We start from the raw sequence: 23080 nt of genomic DNA on the forward strand, positions 1-23080 counted from the left end.
CAGCGGGCGCCTCGCCCGGCTGACCAATGGGAAGGCGGGACCGCAGCGAGGCTGAAGGGCCTCCGCCGCCATTTTGACTCAGCTTTTTGACAAAAGAGAGGAGACGGTTCAGCAGCCGGATCGGTGGTTTTTTATCTCAGGTAAATACTATGAGGCGAAATTCGTCTAATTACCGTACAACACGCACCTAAAACCGATTATTGACACTGGGGGGTGACTATAGGCAGGGAGGGTTGTACGTAATAAGTTATTACAATGGGGGAGCTCTGAAATTTGACGTGTGGGGACCCAAATGGGCCTTGGATGACTAGACAGCGGCTTCAGGTTACTTAACCAGAGGCTGCCAGGGCATGCTGGGACTTATAGTTCCACAGCAACTATAGAATAAAGGATCTGCCCTCAGGATGCGTGTAATATATATTATTTATATTACATATAGTAAATTAAATGTTATAAACTGATATTCATATATAAATCAGGTAATATGATGTATACAATTTCTATGGCAGTTAATATAGGGTTAATTTTGTATAGGTTTCCTCTCACAGTTCAACAATTTAGAATAAGAATGTGAGGTAGGAAATCTAGAATGTCCAATGGAATGATTCTCAGTATTCTCTGTACAGTGCAGAGTAATATGATTGGCACTATGTAAATAAACAATAGTAATCTGTGGCTAAAGAATGAATAACAAATACATTATGTATATTACTTTGTGACAGCTAGGTGACAGCTAGGTGACAGCGTGAGGGGATTTATGTGTCAAGTAATAGTTACATCATTTATATTCCACTTCTGCTGCTCCAGTACTATCCAGCTTGTGTTGTGAGGACATGTCTTGGCGGTCGGATACCCTCCAGTGTCAGATGTACCCACTTCTAGGAGCTGTGTGCTCCAGGAGTGATAATGGCTTGTTCCATCCGTGTCCTGATATATATTCCCAGGCGTTTATGTCCTTTGCCAAGCTAGTCCATAAGGAAATCCCATTTCACCATGACCTGTCCTAACCCCATCTGTGTCCTAGAAACATGCCCAGATAGAACAAAGACCTGCCATGTATGTCCGTAACTAGACCGTATTAATAGGACAAAGCCATTTATGTCAGTAACTAGACTGTATTAATCATTGTCCCAAAACACTACCATTAATCGATAATGTGTATAACACACACTCTGTGTCTAAACTCTCCAGTGCTGCTATTATATAAGAGGAACATGGCAGAATCATTTTGGTGGAAATAATCGAAAATATACAGAGTAGTATACATGTGTACTATATGTGTGCACTCTGTGTGCGTGTTATATTTAAGCATATATGAGATTATGCAATGTACAAAAATTATGTTCAATGATATAGAGCAAGGTTGAAAACTGTCTCTGGTATATAGTTAACCTATAATTTGTTCAAACGTTATCCCTACCAACATGACTGGTATTTGCTTCTATTGCACATATTCCCTTTATTCTGTGGCTATATTTGCAAATAATTCAATTAGATTGTACACTCGGGAGTACAGGACATTTTACCTGATGTTTCTTTAATTCAAGATATTTTTATACTTGTCTGTATTTGTAATGACTATATCCAAGGAGCTGCACTTTATAGCACTGACTTGTGTTCCTTAGACTGCCCCCACACTTTACTATAAAGACTTGTTGGACAATCTCCAAATGACCACATTTGGGCCTGCACAGAAAAGAAGGTACAAGTTTTGCTACACCAGTTGGTTTAAAGCGTAAACCATTTGGTAAAGCAAATTAACCAGTTGTTTGGCCAGTAGTAGCTTCCACAAAGCCTTCTCGCCTTTTGATGTTTCAGTTCTGCAAGTTGAAAGGACCACTTATTGTATTTGTCTGAATCTCTCTTGCTGCTTATACTCATACTATACAGACCATGCCCATTTGTGGCATTCCTCATTTGTAAAATTACTTTTTGAGGGACTACTAGCTTTGCAAAAGGCAAAACATCTAGATATAATATGATATTGGCTATTAGCAACACATTTTAGTTTTTGTCAGTTTATAGGTTGTAGTATACATCCATGGCTACAGGAACTTGTCGTACAGTGGAGGCCATTCAGAGAGCAAAGGATACCAGAGATCCCCAGAAGTCCCCATCTCCTTTCCCAGATCATCACTTGGACAACACATTTGAATTATAGTGATTCCTCCTATTCTGTTGTACTTTAATGTTGTGTTTGAACATTATTAGAAGCCTCTTTATATCTCCTGTGCAAGCCTTTACACATTAGGTGGCTCGTCGTCGTTATACCACTATTGTAAAATCTTTGAAGCCTTGGAATTACCATTTATATCTCGATGTTGGCGTACAGTGAAATTAAATGTTCATGGGTAATATTATACTATTATCAGCAAAGACATTTACCAGTGATGCATTTCTAAAGCTTACATTTAGTATGACATGGATGTATTATACATTGTAGTTACAAGGTACCGGAAATGCACTCAAAAGCAGCTGTATCATGTGACAAGCACTGAAAGAGTTAACGGAGAGATCTGCTGCTTCCTGTTTCTAATCTGCTGAGGCCCTTTACAGAGAACATTCAAATAAACACATCCTCAAACACAACTGCTGATGCCAATCTGTTTCACTTTTACTCACTGCTGTAGAATGAAAATACTGCAGACGTTGGGCCGGATTCATTAAGGAAAGGTAAGTATAAAAAAAATGAGTAAGTAGTCTCCTGTACAAAACCATGCACGCAAATATCAACTTTAAATTTCAGTGTACAAATAAGCTATCAAGTATTTGTGTGCTACATGAAAAAACAGACAGTATTTACTTGTGTGCAAAATAGAAAACTAGTTTGCACCCCTTGCATTGTACCATGGTTTTGTCCAGGATACTACTTACTCAATTTTTTTACTTAACTTTCCTTAATGAATCATGCCCATTGTGTATAAGTGTCACATTTTCATAGTAGGAAGGTCTGGTATCTAAACAAATAATCTGTCCTACAACATGGTATGCAAATCACACTGTCTGGTTGGAGGTTTAGATGCAGATTTCAGTATAAGAGAAAAAAGTACTTTGATTATAGGTAAATGCATTTTAGTTTAGTTTTCATACTTTTCAGGGGTGTTTGGAGCAAAAGTCCACATACCTATCAGTGTTGTACATACATTTTTTTTTTTTTAACACAAGTGTTTTTAGGCTTTCCAACGTGTTAAAAAAACCCAGAAGCAGACAGAAATGGTAGTGACAGTAGTGTTCTGAAAAAAGCTACCGGAGTGCAGCACCAGAAGTGCACCACTTGGCATTGAAATACAAAAAAATGTCGGTTTCTAGTGTCAGACTCATTTCCGTCTATTTTCCAAAAGTGAAAAACACTTCTAAAATACATTAAAAAAGCAAATACCAGTTGCTATGAGACCTTATTCATTGAACTTTAAAGTAAAGTTTCCGTGGCATACACTTGATCACCGCACTGTTTTTTTGAGGAATGGGTTTTCTGCTACCACAATAAATTTGTCATTAATCATATTTTAATATTACATTGTGCAACCTCCTAATTTCCGAATAGTTATTTTCATAGTATTAATATATATTTATATTGACATTATGAGGTTGTCCATCTTTGAAAGAATTTGAGGTTTGTACATGTCATTCTCCAACTTTTATTAAATATTTTGCTTGCATTTTTTCCATCTCCTGTGCTTTTCAGAATAATTTTTATATCATTAAACTGTAAACCCTTAGGAAAGAGACTCCTGCCCCAAAGTGTTTTCAACGGCTTGGTAATACACGTGCATTGCATATTAAAGTAAACAATTCTGCATGATGATATAAATACATGGTTAAAAAGTACAGAAAAATCTAGTTTAAGAAAATCTATTGAATCTCTTGGAGAAATATAGTCCTCAAGCAGCACTACCTATCTACAGTATGTACAGCACTTGATTGCATTGACTACTGTAGATGTACTGTATGTTCCTGTCATGAATGTCAGATATCTGAGCTGTCAGTGGAACACCAGTTATATGGATAGTCATTAGTCAGTGTGATAGCATTGCTAAGATTCCCCCTGGAGGTTTGTAGGACTTGAACTCTATCAACCGGCTCCATTCAAATGAAGGAGGAACATGAATAGTTGATTATAGTAATATCCAAGCATACAATCTAACTCTGCTGTTAATACAGTATTTCATTAATTAATATTATAGTGTTTCAATTTACAATGGTTTTTCGTCTTCGTACCATTGACATTTCTGTGCAGATAGTAGCCAGTCTTCAATTGTCCTGTTCCATTGTAAGAGGTGCATGGTTACTGCCACTAATATATTTTTACTTTTACTATATACAAACATATTCCTTAGAATGGTTGAGTAACTGTATTGCACATTGAGTATGAGAAGATATACATCACTATACAATCCTTGTTACTTGAAGACACCTGTATATAACATTCCACTTTCCTGACAGACCCACATATTTTTCTCAAGCATCTACCCTCTGGTCTTCCCGAGGATCTGTCTGTTTGCTAATAAATAAACTAATATCTACATTTCTTGTGGTAGAATAAATGAACGTTCAGGGCTTGTTTACTGAAGTGTGTCCTACATCCTGTGTGGTTTGACCATGCTGAATGCATGCATAGCACACTGAAAATAAAGCAGGAATTGTCGGTGCGCAGTCGATTTACTTACTAACACATTGTACAATAACGTGTGTTATAGTGTGAACAGAGAACAGTTTTTGTTTCTTGTGTCTATGCATGTGGACATTATAGTCACCACATGCACAGTCGGGCAGACATAGACTTTATTTTGAGGGGGGGATTTAGCATAGTCACGCCCCTCCTTCATTTTGATTCTGTCCCCACCCCCTCCTCCGTTTTGATCGGCTTCTTGGCCGCAATTTAATGGTGTGCTTGTGCTGCTAGGGGGAGTGATTTCCCCGATGGCTCCTCCTGGAACCGCCAATGTGCATTCCTCCCAACCCTCCCGATATCGATTGGATAGCCCTGAATTGCAGACCTTGAAGGGGGATCCCAAAGTGGGTGTTTTGGGGCGGAATATTGATGGGTCAGATGTGGGGCTTATTTTATCTCGATTTTGCGTGTTGGGCGGTATGGCAGCGCACTTCAGAGCTGATATGTTGTCGAGTGCTTAATTTAAACTGTACTAATTGTAATTAAAAGCTAATTCAGTTTTGTGTGTAATTTGACAAGTTAAACAGATGTAGAATAGTACTAGGACTGCAGCAGACCTGGGGGGCAGCGTATGCTCCATCTCTCACACGCTGCCAGCAGTAGCAGCTGTGACAGTGTCCCCTGACTGTGCAGGTATTGGGGAACCCACCGGAGCAGGTGGACTGCTGCAAAGGAAAGGGTTTTGCATTTATGTTTAAACTTAACTAACTCCGAATCCAATCTGAAAATCCAATTTTGGGTGGTGTTTCTAGTGTTCATTATAACTGGTAATAATGCAAATCTAATGTGAAGAGGATCTGTCACATCTGGGAGGGGGATTTTTTTTTCTCTTATTGACTTTAAAGCCAATACCTGAGAAGTCCTTTTTATAATATCACCTCTGTGTTATGTGTGGAAGTTAAATAGATCCCCAGGAAGCAGAGTTTGTCTGTCAGGATTCCTATTGTACCATTATCTCCTCATGGACAGGAATCCTATCGCAATGTTTTGCCAACAGCAATACTGATATAATACTGCTGTCTAACAACTCTTTATTTCATTGGTTACAGCATGTCACTTGCTGCTTTCTATTCTAAGTCCAGGCATACAATTTTTCCCAATGCTAATATAGTTAACATGTTTAGGTCTGTATGACCGTTGCATATGGCCTTGCGTTAAATGATGGCAATATTAAAACAGGTTGATTCAACACAAACAATATATATGTAAATATCCCCATATAATTAAATAATAGAACTTGAAGGTTTAAATTGTCAGTTGCTCTTATTTAGCGCGCTTCAATGAAGTGAAAATATATTTTTCTTGTAAATGACGTTTTAAATTTCCCCTATGCAGACTATTGTAGGTAATTTTTTTTACCAAGACAAATATACCAAACTGTGTTGTTGTTTTTTGTTTGTTTAATGAAAGTTTATTTTTTATTATATATTTGGTGGGCAAGGACGAAAAATGTTTTTCTATCACAGATAGACTTTGTGACCTTATAGTGAGTAAAAATGATTCACTATCATGCATAAGCTTCATGTTAAGTTCGGGTGTTTGGAATACTGTTAGTCAGGTGTTTTCAAAACATGGCGGCTTCTACGTCTACATGCAGATATTTTTAGAAATATATGTCTATTTGGCATGTTATCGTGCTGTGGATTAGAAGGAAAATAAAATATAAAAAATAGCCTAGTATGTGCAATTCCTCAACGTCTTTGAACTGTTAAGACTTCACTTTTGTAAAGTCACATACATCCCGTGCCTATAGCTATTGATTGTCCAAATTGACCAGAATTCTTTCGATTCTGCAGAATGATGTGGTCTAGAAAATATTGTAAAATTACAGTGGGAGTTAGTGAACAGCCAGGCACCATCTGACTGAAGTGACCCACTTGTTAACCACAGGATACCAGCATATAAAGATGCTATTCTGAAAAACATTTTTTTTTCCACAGTTGTGTGTGGTTGAGTTAAGTTGCTCTCCATCCTTTAGATATATCACTTCAACAATTATGTACTGCCGTACATAATGCCATCAGGTATTATTTCTGTGTGGCTAGGAGCTTCTGAATGCTATGGAATTGCAATTATTAACCCAATTCATCAATTGAAGGTTTAATTTGTACTTGTTTGTGCTTTTATCCTTTAATTGCTCATTTAACTATGCTGTCAGGTGTAACTGATCATTTTGTATGTTATATATAATTTCTCTTCGGTAACCTCCATGCCCCGTACTTCATTATTCACGTGGACAGCATACGCGGCACAGTATAGAGATCAGTAGATCCCCAGCAGTTTTGTCGCACTGCGTTCCATTTGGACGAGCCCTAAGTGAATGGAGTCTTGTTATAACGTAGATTGATCGCTGCTATCTGGTGTACTCTCTAAATAATTCATTATTGTAATATGCTGGTACCAAGGTATCATATTCTACTGAATTTACTTCATGAAGTGAAGCATACTGTCATTTAGATATTGAATGTATAGCGTACTGTACCATGCACCATATGAAACAGTTTAAAACAGTTTATTTTCTCCTCAATTTCCAGTATTAATTACTATAGCTACAGGTGAAGTTCAGTCGGTGTCACAGGGGACAGCATAATGTTCTACAGTATGGGAAGAGGATTCTGTTGTCTCACAGATCATACGATCCCAGGGGAGGTAGTTGGATTAGCGGCAGATACTGAGCGGTCATAACCGCTCTGTAACATAGCAGCCGTGATTGTAAACATGAAAGAAAACATGTAACAGAAGTTAAATAAAACTTAAAACCCACAAAAATATATCCACAGACGTGATCAGCCGATGGTGTAAACTAAATGCTGCTTATGGTCTTTACTGATTTGTTGTACATTAGTCGGTCATTGTGACTTGGCAGAATGTTTTTCAGATTAGTAGCCCATAGATCGGTGACTTAGTCGTGTAGTGGACGCACCTGACTGCCCCAGAAAAGAAAAATACCCTATGTTTTGCCTATTGTTTTTATAGCCTTAATGCTTATCTGGCATATTTACATGTCACACTTCAACTCCATTACAAGCTCACAATAATCATATCCATCTATAACTTATTTACTGTGACAGTGTGACTGCAAAATAATTTGTCACAGCAGTTGTGCAATGGATACATATTCTTACCGCAGATTCAGAACATATGATGTAAACTATAAGGAATGGGCTTGTGAGTTTTCACAATGGAACTATGATGTCACAATGAAACTGTTATGTCACAGTTAGCAGTATTGTTTCATCATTACATAGCATGTTTTTTTTACTGGTTACTGTGTGACAAAGGTTAGGTACTGCCAAGACAGAGAATCCCCCTTGTGGCATAACTGTAAGCTTCTCTTTTACTGTATTATTGGAGTATTTACTTCTTGATTTGTATGCTGTAAAAATGACAAGATTGATATTACCCATTATATGTTGTTGACTGAATTTTGATACTTTGCGTATTTAAATATGGATAACTGTGAACATTCTTATATTACCTTTAAGAAACAGGTCTGTCAGCAAACTGGCTGTTATAGGCAATGGTATTCTCTTATTTTAAATAAAGAAAACACAGACTCCCAAAACACCTGATACCACCCTGATTATAGTTTGGCTAAAGTTTCATTATTACGTTCGTATTGAATAAAGAATACACTTTGTTTAGTGAACTAAAGAAGAACTGGAGCTATCATAGTGTGACTGTAATTCTGCAACAGCTTCTCTTTCCCTTCAGTATTCTGACCCCACTTACATAATGTCCAATAATTCTTTACTCCATTGTTTATTTCTCTAGGCCAATTGCCACCCCCTCTCTATATAAAAATTCCATATGCCTGACTCCACATCCAGGAGTGGGGGAATTAGGCTTTCCTCGTTTTCATGATATTAAGTCACTTATGAGGATTATTTTAAAGTCTCGGTAAAGTAAGAGATATGTGTCTTTTGGTGTGTTAAGAGCGGGTCTGAAGCTTCAAATTGTCTCAGGAAAAAGTCGCATCTATGTTTTAGGCTCATAACAAAATATTTTTTATCTGAATTATCGCAATATACTTGACAGGATAAATATCTCCTTTGTATTCATTTGAGAGCTGTTTCTTTTTGGTTTTGTGGATATTGTCCATAATTGCCTATTGCCCAGCTCCTTTCTGTTTTCAAATATCACAATTATATTTAACGATCTCATTTCTACAAATGTTACATATTGAGCAGTAGACAGGGTGCAGTGTTCACAGTTCAGATGGCCTCAAACGAAAAGCAGATGTGGCCCAATGGTCCAGTTTACAAGACCCTATAATCTGCTTTCTTTTGATCTTGTTGATGTGCTAGAAGAAAAATAAAATCTGTACTCTTTACATGAAGTAATACTGTTTATTTTTTTGGTTGCCAAGAGCTGTGTTTCTCTGATACACTTTGGGAGCCTTCCAGACGAGCTCTTTCCATTTGTCATGCTGTTTTTTACAGCAAATCCTCACTGATTATAACATGGCAAAAGAGAAGCGTTTTCTGCAGTTGATGCTGCTCCTCCTCAGATAACCGGAAGTGTGACGGCTCTGCTGGTAATTAGTGGGTGTGTCCAAGCTGTATATTACAGCGCCCGTGTTTTTTAAGGGCATTAAAGTCTATCTATCATCTACATACAGTGGAAACAGATTTTTTGTGGGCTTCATCAGTATATCAAGTTTCATCACTGAGGCAAGAGGCTCAAAATACCTCAGGCCTCAATCATTTCCCTGATTTCTAGTGAACTGATAGATTTCTGATAAATATTGTTTTAGTCCAAAAAATAATTGCACCTGCTGTGTGTAAGCGTCCGGTGTACTTTAGTGGAGGACGGGGGGTAGAACTCTAAAGGATGTAAAGGGGTAAGAACATAAAAATGTAACACAAGTTGTTCTTCCGATGCGACAAGCTGTGTTTCATTGCTCAGTAAATCAAAGCTCTCAGTTTAGAAATAGACACTGCCCTCTATAAACCCTGATTTATATGAAGCTGGTCAGGTGGGCATTCATTCTGCACTCTCTGGTTCCCAGCAAATTGATATGCCTCATTCTGGTTCAGGCCACAAAATTCATGTATCCACTGTGCGCAGGTGACATGTTCACTTTAGGAGGTAGTATGTTATATCTCTATTTACTTATCTGTAGTTCTTTGGCATTGAACATGGAACGATGCAGTGTGCCAGGAAAGCTAGGATTTGCCACGTCATCCTGTGTCTACTAATTAGCTAATCTGAGGATCCTTAGGGTGTGGTTCCTGTGTTCATGTTTTCCTCTCAGCTCCTTCTGTGTTCCCTGTGTATTGGGATCCTTGCAATATGTTATGAGTTTTGTTAACCCCTTACAGCTCAGCGATATTAAAATTGCAACATTATTTTACCATATACACGTGAGGCCTATTAATGTATTCTATTTTGTTTTTACATTGGAAATATGGTTTCATAGGTGGCATTTAAACAAGAATTGCAGACAGTTATATACATATAATAGAGAACCCTAGGATTAATTATTTATTATCTGCCAGTGCACTTTTGAAGCAGTATGTATGCTGTGGATAAAGGTTCTATCAGGTGTATACAAACTGAACAATGTGTGTTATAGAAAGCGGCTGCTGCTTAAAAATAAAAACTGTGAAATGAGATGCTCTCGATTATCTGCTTCATTCACTTAAGTGGGATGCATGGAAGAAAAATGTCTATAGCGTTTAAAGGAAAAAAATATGAAAACAAACATCTGTATGGATGTAGCCTATAGGACTTGTATGAATGTATATATACACAAATTCTCATACCATGACAGTTACTACGCGTTTTATCTATCACATTAAAAACCTGTTATATACATGGTCAAGTCTGGACGAGCCACCGATGGAAGGGGCTACTTCTAGCTGGAATGGATCCTACTGGGCACAGTGTTGACAGTCTATGATTTATATACATTGTCAGATGCAGTTATCATTCAGCCACGAAGATCGACGTCTGAAAGGTTCCAGTCAGATGCTGATCGGGATCCACTGTGTATTGAACCCACACACGCTGCAGTTTGCTCTCATTTTTGTCTAAAATGACTTAATTGGCCGGCACAATTTCACTGTGTAGATGGAGAAAGGAGCTTCTACAATGCACAATGACTTATCTTAAATATCCTCACTTATTAGATCTTACGTGGGAAGTGAATGCTGATTTTGGAGCAGGTATTAGCAATCTAGAAGCCAGGATAGATGTATAGAAACTACACTACTTACATTTTCAGGAACGTTGATTACCTTTATCTTGGGGTTCACCCATCGGTGGTTGTGTTAAATATCTTAAATTAAAGGCATATTTCCTCACAACTGTTCTACACAATGCATACATAATTGAGCCGTGCACTTGGGCTGTCTGTATCCCACATAGGTGCTGAAATAACTGTATTCCAAGACTTAATATTAAGTATAGGAAATCTAGGTAAATAAAGTAGCACATAGCTTTTTGTAGTTCTTCCATGGAAAAAGGGGCATGATTTGAGAATTCTACAAATGAATATCAGCAGCTCAGTACAGTAAACAAAGGTGTGTTAGCAGAATTTCTGTTTTACTAAATGTTATAGAGCTCCCTCTGCTGTTACAATGTGGAAACAGAAATGTTTAAGAAGCTGATGGTTTGCTATGCCCGTCTGAATTTTATTCTAAAACTGCAACCTGACGTGAGGTCTTCTGTGGTTACTGGGGCGGTTTACGCTGTTCCAGAATGGCCAAAATGAATCATGCAGATTTTCATCATTTTTCAGACAATAACGTGTTTTTCTTGTGTAGTAATAATAATGAATACTCGTGTACATTGCCATTCACATGTATAAGGCAGGTTGACAACGTTATTTGCCAAAGAGCATCAAATAAATTGTTATTCTTACTGTACAATATTCCAGGGAGAGGCAATACTTTGTGTCACTTCATTTATGGAACTGCTATAATTGATTTAGAAGATTTATGTTTTTGTAGCCATCGTCTGCCTCTTGTTGTTTTTTATCTTTCAGTTATAGGCACTTGTTTTTATCATTAAATGTGTTAATTGCTTGTCGCATGTTGCTTGTCACATATCTTCAGAGAGAGACTATTTTCCATAGCCTTTACTAAACAGAAGGATTGTAATGTTCTATTAAGGCAGCACAGTGTTCTTTTGAGTATTTTATAGTTGATCTTTGCTGTATTATATCAGCATTTTATGACAAAAACAACCGAGAACAGCAGCGCTGCCCTCTCTCCACCTCCTTTTGTCTCTCCAGTTTGCTTTATGGGATCCTCCCAGATACATTTGTGATTGGCCGGCTGCCTCACAGGAGGAGCCAGCAAAATTGTTTTTCTTCTGTGTGACATCACTGTATTTGTCTGTGTGCTGTAAGCCTGAGAGCTCAGTTGAGGATTTTGCCTGGCAGAGGATAGACGCACAGTGTATTATGCTCTAGGAAATGATGAAGAGATTTTGAAAACATTTACAAACGGATTCTTGCACTTGTCTAAAAGAAGGGAACCTTGTTGCATTTGTCTTGACAGAGACCTTAGAAACGGGTAATCTGCTTTTGAAGGACAGAATCTGAGAAGCTATTGTGCTGCGCTGCCCTCTCTAATGTGCAGTAACAATGAGCCCAGCATTCGGAGCCATGGAAGTGGAGCACTACGCAAAGGGAGTTCTACTCGAACCTTTTTTACACCAGGTCGGAGGGCATTCTTGTGTCCTTCGCTTTAATGACAAGACCATCTGTAAGCCCCTCATTCAAAGGGAGCACCTATTCTATGAAACACTCCCGGCAGATGTAAGGAAATTTACCCCACAATATAAAGGTAAGTTCTTGCTTCCTTGTGGGGGGGAAGGGCACTGCCTTTATTGCTTGTGCAAATGTTGGTTTGACCTGTTTCGCCTAAAGCACTTCTTTTATAGAAGCAGTTTTGGGAATTATTCTTTTTTTTCCTGTATTTTGATGTTGTCAGGGACAGGCTGTGATGCGTGTGTTGGAGATCACCATTGGGTCTCTTGGCTGGCTAAAAGCATTAGAGTTTAGACAAGCTGTGCTTGTGGGGCCCTTAGACTCCAGTAGGTAAGTGGAATCTGAGAAGACCAGCGTTTAAATCTACCTGGTCCTATAGACTCAGTTTTTTTCTTCCTTCCTTTACTCCTATTTTACTCTTCTCTCATCTTAAACTTTTTTTCCTGTTGCTGCGGAAAAAGGTTGGTTTTAAATTTATGGTGAGCAATCAGTTTACATTTGAACAGATTCACTTTAGCTTGAGTCTGAAGGTGCCTGTTTCTGCTGACATAAAGTCAAAGGGTAAGCGCAAGAATGAAGTGTAAGAGTATGTATTATACTCTCCAAGTGCTTTCCCTTTCAGAGGAAATGGAACTTTATTTTTGGCTTAAGGAGTTGCATAAAAGGCTGGAATGAGTCACCAGCAATATGCAAGTGGAAATCCCAGTTCTCAAGGGCATTGCATTCCTGAGTCCATATTCTCTGTTCTAAAGCAGTTTGGTTAACAGCAAGTGAAAGGTGATGCTTTTTAGAATGTTATTGTCATCTGTCATTGTGTCCTATGCATGGCTGTCATCCATAATGATAAGGTAAGTGAGCAGGTAACCAGATTCTTTTGTCTTTTAATGAGATTTATTCAGGCCAATTTGCAGATGTTTTAACCAACTTGTTAGACTATAGAAACACCTACTGAAATGTGACTTTTTACCTTACGAGCTGTTTTTTGTTTTATTTTTTTGCTTCTTTTTGGTGTTCTAGTTTGTAATGTGGTGGAGGGGTGGGCAAACACCTGTGGTCGATGCACACTGACTTTACTTGGAGATAAAGCTGAAGGCTGTTTGCTAGCTCGCTTCTCCCTAATATCCTCTTAGTCCTTCCATTTTTGTGCTTGAAAGCAAGACTGTCTGAGCCTCTGCTGCACACCCTCCCCAGTTCCTGTAAGTCCCAGGTCCACCTGCCACTCTCTTCAGCTGCCCTGAGGGATGTGCGCAACCCGAATGCAGACTCTAGGAAAGAGGGCCAGTTAAGGACTATGAGGACTTTTTATGGCACTCCTGGAAAACAGCTGAACCATTCAGATATTCTAAAGACTATTAATAAAAAAAATAATAATAATTTCAGAACAGTGCATTAGAGACTTTATGAGCAGACAAAATGTACTTTTTAAGAGTTCACCACGAAGAATATAACATTTGCTCTGTATATATGTGTTTTGCTCCTTAATTAATAATATCACCACGAATAAGTAAAGGAATGTTGTCACTAAAGACTATAAATTAAACACATTTTTAAGGCTGGTGACTGAGCAAAAGCATTCCAGGTAGTGTTTGCTATATTGTTTACGTCCTTTTTTTTCTTTTGTTGTTGTTTTTTATTTTATTTTTGTTTTTTTGCTATGCTTGCACATCTCCTAATCAAATGCCATGAACCCTTCATAGTTTTGTGATACTGAATGCTTTTTGCTTTGCAACGATGCATAAAGGCAAAACCCCCTCTGGTGTTCCGCTGCAAGATGTAAATAGGAATTGTTTTACATCTTATTTTCTTTCATTGCAATCAATAAAGAATATTTATTTTATTTCAATAAATATTTTTATGAATGGAAATCGTCTCCTGTTATTATTTTGTCAGTGTTGTATTTTGTTCCAGTGATCTAAACTGCTCCATAAAGCATTTTGTCTTGATATTATGCTGTCTTTCTATGTCGGGTGTTTCTATGTTTAGTTGTTTTGATATCTGTTAGGTTGGCAGATGAGATTTGGCCTGTGGCAGGATAAATACTAAGGATTGGGTAAGACACACACACAGATCTCAATGTAACACGTTGTGTTACGTTGTGCTTCAGCTACCACTTCTTGTCTCTAAACGCACCTTCCTCTCTGCCTCTGCAGGTGTGGTGTCCGTAAGCTTCGAAGAAGATGAAGATGGGAACTTATGTCTAATAGCCTATCCCTTAAACCGGGACCAAGACAACCTGGAAAACGTGGACTATTCAGATTGCAGTGAGACCAAAAGTAAACTGCTCAGGTGGTCTAATAAAAAAGCTCTTCTGTTGGAGAACGATAACCTTAGCAAGGAGAGAGTTCGACAACACAGAAAAGAGGAGAAAATGAAAAGGTGAGCTTGTGAATATGGACAGTCCTCCTCCTATGGGAGACAGTGACATCGCACTGACAAATCAGCCCTTGTAGTGTGTGGAACACATTCAGCTGGTTAGAAACCTTGTGGGATCACATGTCCCTTGTGATTCCTTACTAGCTGTCTTGCGTGACATTATTTCCATATCCGTTTCCATAGAACGGAAACTGACGATGTGAAGAACATGTACATGAGATTTTTTTTTTACAGCTGAGCAGGGTGCTGTGCATTGTTATTTATTATTATCATAGATAATTGTTATTGTAATGAGCAAGTTTTTCTTGTGCAGTTTGTCTGCCTATAAACAATACTTGCCACACTTAGTATAGTTTAGATAAGTTAATGTGCATTTGGATTTTTTTTTTCTGTCTGTGCTACTCTTTTGGGACCCTTTTAGGTTGGAGGGAGATGGGGGGGGGGGAAAGAATTGTTGTATTTTTTTTTGTTTTATTAAAATAATTTTTATCTGTGCACGAAACACTTAATACCCCCAAAAATTATGGATTCTTATGGACCCATATTCAGCATCTCAGCTTCTCAGGAGTTTAAGCCAAACAACTGCTGGTATATACCTTTTTATACCAGGGCATTTAGCACTTAATGCGATGTATTATGCAGTTTTTGTAATAATGCCTGTTCAGTTCATAGGACTTAAAAAAGTGATAATCAGCACAAAATAAAGTTCATTTCTTTTCAGTGATCTTTTTTATCTTCTCTTGTGTTTCCCCAGCCACAAGCTAGAAGAAGAATTTGAATGGTTAAAGAAATCTGAAGTTTTGTATTACAGCGTGGAGAAGAAGGGGAACGTCAGTTCACAGTTTAAGCACAATCCATGGAGTATGAAATGCCACCAGCAACAGCTCCAGCGTATGAAGGAAAATGCTAAACACAGGAACCAATACAGTATCCTTCTCTACATATATGCTGTGTAAGGCAATATCGCTAATGCAGCAGCTCTAACATTGTACCAGGTTACTTTCACTGGCATACATCTAATACATCTCTGCAGAATGTTATCATTAGTAGTTTCAATGGACTGTTGGTGTCTGAACTTTTTGTACCTATGCATATATCTGCTAGCTATTGTTTTATTTTTATACTTGGTAAAAGTCAAAATAATATGACCAATCTCCTAAATGAGTGTTTGTTGGCCACGTTTGTAAGAATCGGGATATAGTCTATTTAAACAATTATACTTTTGCATTTTCTGTCCATTGTTTTTAATGGCAAGTCTTCAAAATGAGATGTAAAGCAAATAGTAACACATCTACTGCAGCATTATTTCACACACAAGCAATTTATTTAATCTTGACCACTTTGGTCTTTGAATGATTAGATTGCATCACTATTGGCGTGACGTGTTTTCTGATTGGTCAGGCAGAAACATTTCTATCCCCACATTTGATTTGGACTGAAATCTGTGTGTGTCTGTGTGTGTCTGTGTGTGTGTACCTGCACCAACCTCCGGTGATGCCTGGAAACCATTTACTCAGAATTCTATCCCCACATTTGATTTGGGCTGAAATCACTGTGTGTGTGTGTGTGTGTGTACCTGCACCAACCTCCAGTGATGCCTGGAAACCATTTACTCAGAATTCTTATTTTTACCGGCTAAGAATGCAGCTGCTGGTGACTAATCATTGTGTCCTGCAGTCATCTGCTCTCTGCAGTAATGTGGGCATATTTCTGGCTGAATAGGACATATCTGAATGCTAGCTACACACACTTCAATCCTGTGACACCAACGTGTAACGTGCATAGTCCAGATGTTAATTGTTTGAACAGGTTTCGTTTTTAAGCACAGCCGAAAAAAAAAAAAAATCTCTCAGATGTCTTCATTTTATGGGTATAGGATAACTAGTTTAATGTGTCAAAAATCAGATTTGTTGATTTAATCAAAGGGCTTGCCTAAATAATTGTCAGGCTTCCTCATGGTAAGGTTGCTATCTGCGTGATACAGTGTCCTGGATATATTACACTGTACACTTTTATGTTTCGCACGTAGCAAAGGTTGTTTCTTTTTAGCAAAGGTGACACCACAGCCAGTTTAATCTGTGCTTATCATATCTTAAGCATTCTGGTGATTAGACTTGTACTAGGAAGTGAAAGCTGATTACATGTAAATACCTAGTCACTTGAAGTGCTCATCTTGTTCTTTGAATAGAACAAAGATCTCCCTGTCTTTTGTACCCTTCAGACTAGTGACTTTACTGCACATGAATAAACATCCTCGGGCTGTTGTCTAGTAATATCCAGCAACCAGTGACAATACACAAACAGTGCCTGTATTCTGGGAGAAAATCCATAATGGAAAATGGTAATCCCATTCAGAAAGTGTTGTGACTCTCGGGTATAAAAGAGTATGTTGTTATTGTTCTGTGTGATCTCCTGAGAACAATGTGTTTTTATATTCTCACCCACACAAACCATTCATCTGTATTAATACCACATGCAGAATGTTTACTTTGTGAAGTCGCTGGCCTGCTTGATTACCTAGTCTGCAGCAGCCAGTTGGTAAAAACAAATATTATATTGAAAATCAAGGTTTATTTTTAAGCCCTTATCTGTTCACATATAAGAATAAATAAAACGCGAAAATGTATAATCCTTAACATGTTAGAATTTATTTTATTGGAGAACCTTACTTGCCGGTACCAGGTGCCCTGTGTTCTGGATCTAAAGATGGGAACGCGGCAGCACGGAGATGACGCATCAGAGGAAAAGAAAGCCACTCAGATTCAGAAGTGTCAGCAGAGCACCTCTGCAATCATTGGTGTCCGGGTGTGTGGTATGCAGGTGAGCCTTACACCTTCCAAATAGATGGGACTAGAGTCTGTCCATTTGTTTTGGGGGGGTTTTAATTGCCTTATCGAATCTAGTAATTTGCAGTCCTTGTAGAATGAGAAATATTGAGACTATGCAAGAAACGCACACATTTCAGCAGTGATCAGATAATCCTTATTGCAAGATTATCAGAGCGTGTTCTTCACCCCAGAGTTCCATTCAGAATGTGATGTACAAAATTTCTGCAAATGCTTTAAAAATGTTCTTTTTGAATGAGCCCTAACTGTTTAATCCTAGTTTTGTGTGAACCGGCACTTAATTGCACTGATTATATGACTGTTACTCTGAGAAAATTGCAGGAGATCCTGGTTTTGCAATGTCGCTTTTTGTCCCGAGCAACAAAACTTTCGATTTCAAAATATATTGTCCAAGGAGACTGTCGCCTGTAAACTTCTGTGTGTAGATTAAACGGACCTCTATATTGCACTATTTTTTTCTCTGCAGTTTCTTTAATTTGCTTTCTGTTTTGAAAATGTCCTGAGAAGCTGCTTGTATGGACGAGCCCTTGCTTGAGTCGGTCATTGAGATGAGGCTACAACGTGTTTCTTGTACAGGGAGCACTGTGCTGGTTATATCTTTTAAGTGCAAACTCTTTTATGTAGCAACATGAAAGGACTGCCTATAGCTCAGCTCATCAGGGGGGAATTTCAGAAATATTTATTAGTCATGTTGGACACTGTGTGGTGAGTGCGACCGTCTGTAAAAAGCAAAGATTCTGCAGAGTGTAGTTATAAAATCCCTGTGTAAACACAGGCTAGGCATTTTGCTTTGAGTTTATTTTATCCGTTATGAAAAAACATCATTTTCTTTACACAATGTTCTTGTGTTAGAGAATTAATCAGGTCTCTGCCTTTAGCATTTTCTACTACCCACTAACTAATGCATAAAACGTTACTTTTAAATGGCTTTCTTCGCATCCACTGCATTATATCTGCTCATAATGCATTACTACAAAGCCATCAGCCATCTAAACAGTTAGACCTAACCATGTTATATTAGATGTTATAATGCGCTGTTCTGGTCTGTTGCATGCTGATTGGCATTTGATTTATGACCAGGTATTCTTTCAGTGATGGTGTGGTTGCTTATTTCAGTTCATTTTCAGTGGTATTTGCATACTTAGATTATGCTGGGTTATAAAGGTACATTTAGCTTTGAAATACACCAGTGAAGACCTACAATTGTTTAACTAGATAACCAAACTTCTGCTCACTTATAATTCATCTTTTTACTTTTTCATTTTTTTAGGTCTACCAAACTGGTACTGGGCAACTAATGTTTATGAACAAGTATCACGGCAGGAAACTTTCAGTCCAGGGTTTTAAAGAAGCACTTTACCAGTTTTTCCACAATGGGAAAAATCTGCGCCGGGAACTGATTGACCCCGTCATAAAAAAACTAACCGAACTTAAAATGGTTTTAGAAAAACAGGAGTCTTATCGTTTTTATTCCAGTTCACTGCTTATTATTTACGATGGGAAGGAATTACAGGAGGTTTCCATGGACTCAGACCCCGAAGACTTAGAGGACCTATCGGAGGAGTCCTCGGACGAATCGGCCGGAGCCTACGCTTACAAACCTTCTAGTAACAAGCACGCCACTAGCACTGTAGATGTCCGAATGATAGACTTTGCGCACACGACCTGCAAATTTTACAGGGAAGATAGCGTGGTACACGAAGGTCAAGATACGGGCTACATTTTTGGACTTCAGAATTTAATAGCTATTATTAAAGAAATAAGAGATGAAAGCAACGAATAAAGCGGATGCAAAAACCACACTTGTATGAAGCACTATACTAACTATGTCTTTTCCAAAATGATGGCCACTTTGTGGTGGTCGAAGTCATTAACGGATCCGATGGGTCTTGCCCGTCAGAAGACTTGTTGAAAAGTGGGCATTTACTTAGCTGTGCTGGACAGAGCACTGATTATTGTTATACTTATTTATTTTAAATATTTCTAAAACATTCCATATTTGATGATTCAAATACCTCTGTTACACCTGTGTGTATGTCTTGTGCTACCCCCTCCCTCAAAATAAAACTTCCTATTTTTCTTTTCTTTTACTTTCTTTCTTTTTTTTTTTTTTTTCTTTTCTTCTTCTTTCTTTCGTTGTCCCCTGGTTTGTTGTGGAGCCACTACCAATCGTGGAAATCGTATGGACTATATTCCGTGTGTGGGTGTTTGGAGAAGCCTGGCCCTCTGTTACATAGTTAGGCCTTAGAATTTTTGCCTGAACTACAATATTCACGCCAGAGTATCCATTATTAAATATAGATAAAAAAAGCTACCATAAAGAAAAAACGTTTTGGATACAATTGCCTGGCTTAGCATTACAATGTAATAAATCTATTTATTGGGCTTCGACCTTTATTACAAGAGCAGTGGAACATTATAATATAACTTCATGAACGTATGTGCCTTTTACCACACACAAATCTGAAACCGCAGACTGCTTTCTGCAAGGTTCCATTACTGCGTGTAATGAATTTGGGATGTTCATCGAGTTAGGGGCCTTGTGTTTAACTCAAACGCGTTCCATGTCATGTGCACTTTTATCTGCTTCTCTAAATATATCATTAAACCAAATACTTTATATTTTGTGATATGTATCTGTTAAGGGGAACAACAGAAAAATAATAAAAAAATAAATTAAATAAAAAGCAAAGATGTGCTTTGTTACAATAGAACGGGTATCTGTTGTTTGCGCATTGATCCCAGGTTTGAAATGCAAAGGTATTTTGAAGAGACATTTTACTGTCGCTCGTATTTAGTTCTTGCAAAGACATGTTTTTATATACTGTAAAATAAGGATTGGTTTGATTTAAGAATATTTACGAACTTTTCGCTCTAGATGACCTGTGGAATTTGCTAAATTATGGAGTTGAACATCCTGCCTTGCAGGAACAAAAAGCAATTTCTTTAGGTGCCCTAGAGATGGATCAGTTCTGTTGATGATGGGTCTTTAATAGCAATATGTTTAAGAATGTACTTCATTACCATCAAATATTCCACCTTAGTACATTGGTGTTTTCAGGGAGTATTCTCATAGGACATGAAAAGGTACCTTGTGGATCCCACCAGCTGTTGTTTAAATGTCCATGGTAAGAATCTAGCCATTTAATAACCTCTAGAATGAACGGTTAAATGTACCCACGCCTGCGCACAGTGGAGGCAGCCATTTTTATGGTGTCAAAGCCATATTCATGAGACATGCAACCTATCAGTAGGAAATAGGGACATCTAGTTCCTAGTAAGTTAACAGACAGCGTGCTCTGGAAAATGGTTTGTCCCGCAAACAATGTCTGCCTCCAATTTCCAGGTGTTTTTTTTAACCCAAACTCTTATGAAATAATATTGCTTTACCAGTTACTGTGACCTATCAACGTGTTTAAATGAATCAGCAATGAATACGTTTTTGTGTTCATAAAATAGTAAATAAAATATCTTCTATGACTTGTAACTCTCGTAAAGGCTCTGGTTTGTCTTTCACAACGTGTCGGCCTATATTTGTGTTTGCTGTGCGTGTTGCTGAGTGATTTTATACACCTGTCTTACTCCATAAATCACATGTGCTTCCCACTACTTTGACTACCATCTAAACATGTACTCAAACAGGTCACACATTCTAGCTAGTTCCTGTGTTGTCTAACCTACAAACCGTTTTTATAGCCTCCGTGCTTCATATAAAATGACAGCAATAAGGAGGAAATGCATCATATATAATGTAGCTCTAGACAGACAGTGAATTAACACTCTCACAGATTGGCAGTGTGTAAACAACCGGCATATAACTAATGCATGGTGTACTGTGATTGGATGTCACCTATCAGGTCATTGGGTAAAAGCAACAGGGCAGACAGGAATGACCTTTATAATTCTTTATTGCTACTAAGTGTCAGCAGCCTGTGTAGCTTTCTGCATAGGTTGCCAGTCTATCTAATGCAGAGAGGATTCCGGCTGTTGTAGAACTGCAAGTTCCAGCATTCCACTTGAGTCACCTTTTAAAATATTTACTACTTGACCTTTTTAAATGTAAGAGTGTGATTGGGCACAAGTATAATACTAGGTTATTTCTTACTCCTAATTAACATTCTGAGCTCCAGCAATGCCACACGGCTGAATAGATAACTTGGCACCTTGTGCTAGTAGCACCCTGGTCGCTATGGGATATATTAAGACACATTGCACTCTGCAATGTCTGAATCAAATTGGTTGCCATGGGTTACAGCCTATCTGAGCGCGTTTCATCACATGGTTAAATGGGACTGTGATGCAGTCACCTTCTGTGATCTACATTTATAATGGGAGTTGTGTGACCTCCATTAGAAAGCCCTGGGATGGCTGTGTACAGATCGATGGATTAAACGTGCTTTAGGGGAAATAGAGCATGCGGGTATAGCAGCCAGGGTAAATTGTTTTCACAAAAGAAATCACGGGTCATTGGTACAGTTCAATGTTTATCTCCGGGCAACAATTGCATACTGGGCTTCTAATGGTAATGAGACGTATTGACCAAATCTGACCTCTAAACGTACAAGTTAAACTTTTTTGTTTTAGCTACAGCACAAATTACCGTTTTATATGTAGTATTCGGAGATTTATAAAAGGGTCATGGCGAGCTTTGTTACTCATTTTTGTTTTCATTAAAATTACACCTGTATAGCAGAACAGAGGGATGAATGCGGCACTACAGAGGGGGAGGTAGCTGTCACCCCTCCTGTCATTGTCTTTCCTACTGGCTTATACTTAAGCAGTCGTGTTGAAGATGACTCATTGTCTTCAGTCATCATCATCAACATTTATTTATATAGCGCCAGCAAATTCCGTAGCGCTTTACCATAGGTCCAGATAAAAACCTTTGGTACATTTTTCTTTCCTGACTTCAATTTACTTTGGAGAACAACTATTCTCTTGTTTTAAAACGAATTTCAGTTAGTACCTCTCCTGGTCACAATTTTGCACCCAAAAAACAAACAAACAAAACAAAGCCTTGTGCCGTAGTCAGACTATCTGATAATAAGCTCCTGCTGCTTCTAATGTGAAATTGAAGATTGGTAGTAAATCTCTGTGTGCAAAACGTTTCAATCCCTGAAGTGTTTATACATGAAAGTAAACAAAGCTGGGACACTACTTAGAAAATTGCTATATTTTCCATTGTGCTATTATTCCTAGTCACCTTAACGTCCTTGAGAGATGGGCAACCTATGGCTGTCCAGCTGCTCTGGACTAAAAGTCCTATCACGTCCTGATGGAGGCTGTCACGCCATGCTGGGACTTGTTGTTCCACAACATCTGGAGAGTGTAAGCTTGGTACAGATAGAGTAGTCTTGAACTTTCAGCAATGTCGGCACAATGGTTACATGCTTGAGAACAAGGGAAATTACGGTAGCTCTTTCCACTTGTGTTATAACATGGGCTTGCTTGCGTGTTGGCGGATAACTT

The 23080-nt window shown here is 38.2% G+C and overlaps 1 protein-coding gene across 2 annotated transcripts; it reads left to right on the forward strand.

Moving 5' to 3' along the window:
• The first annotated feature begins 39 nt into the window (after positions 1-39).
• Positions 40-21098, forward strand: IP6K2 (inositol hexakisphosphate kinase 2). Of its 2 annotated transcripts, XM_075183596.1 has the most exons (6): positions 40-140; positions 12181-12468; positions 14543-14768; positions 15520-15692; positions 17410-17585; positions 18882-21098. In XM_075183596.1, the coding sequence occupies exons 2-6, from the start codon at positions 12267-12269 to the stop codon at positions 19392-19394; spliced, it is 1290 nt and encodes a 429-aa protein (XP_075039697.1). In that variant the 5' UTR covers positions 40-140; positions 12181-12266; the 3' UTR covers positions 19395-21098. The 2 variants fall into 2 exon arrangements, with proteins under 2 accessions (XP_075039697.1, XP_075039696.1); XM_075183595.1 differs by lacking the exon at positions 40-140 and having other exon boundaries at positions 12003-12468.
• The last annotated feature ends 1982 nt before the right edge of the window (positions 21099-23080 follow it).

This window comes from Mixophyes fleayi, chromosome 8, assembly GCF_038048845.1.
Source record: "Mixophyes fleayi isolate aMixFle1 chromosome 8, aMixFle1.hap1, whole genome shotgun sequence".
NCBI classification, from domain to species: Eukaryota; Metazoa; Chordata; class Amphibia; order Anura; family Limnodynastidae; genus Mixophyes; species Mixophyes fleayi.

Bases quoted from the DNA above. Each gene is read 5' to 3' on its own strand.
- IP6K2 (XM_075183596.1), top strand. From the start codon at position 12,267: ATGAGCCCAGCATTCGGAGCCATGGAAGTGGAGCACTACGCAAAGGGA. The intron at 14,769-15,519 runs GTGAGCTTGTGA...GTGTTTCCCCAG, and splicing joins AAAGAGGAGAAAATGAAAAG to CCACAAGCTAGAAGAAGAAT. The intron at 17,586-18,881 runs GTGAGCCTTACA...TCATTTTTTTAG, and splicing joins TCCGGGTGTGTGGTATGCAG to GTCTACCAAACTGGTACTGG.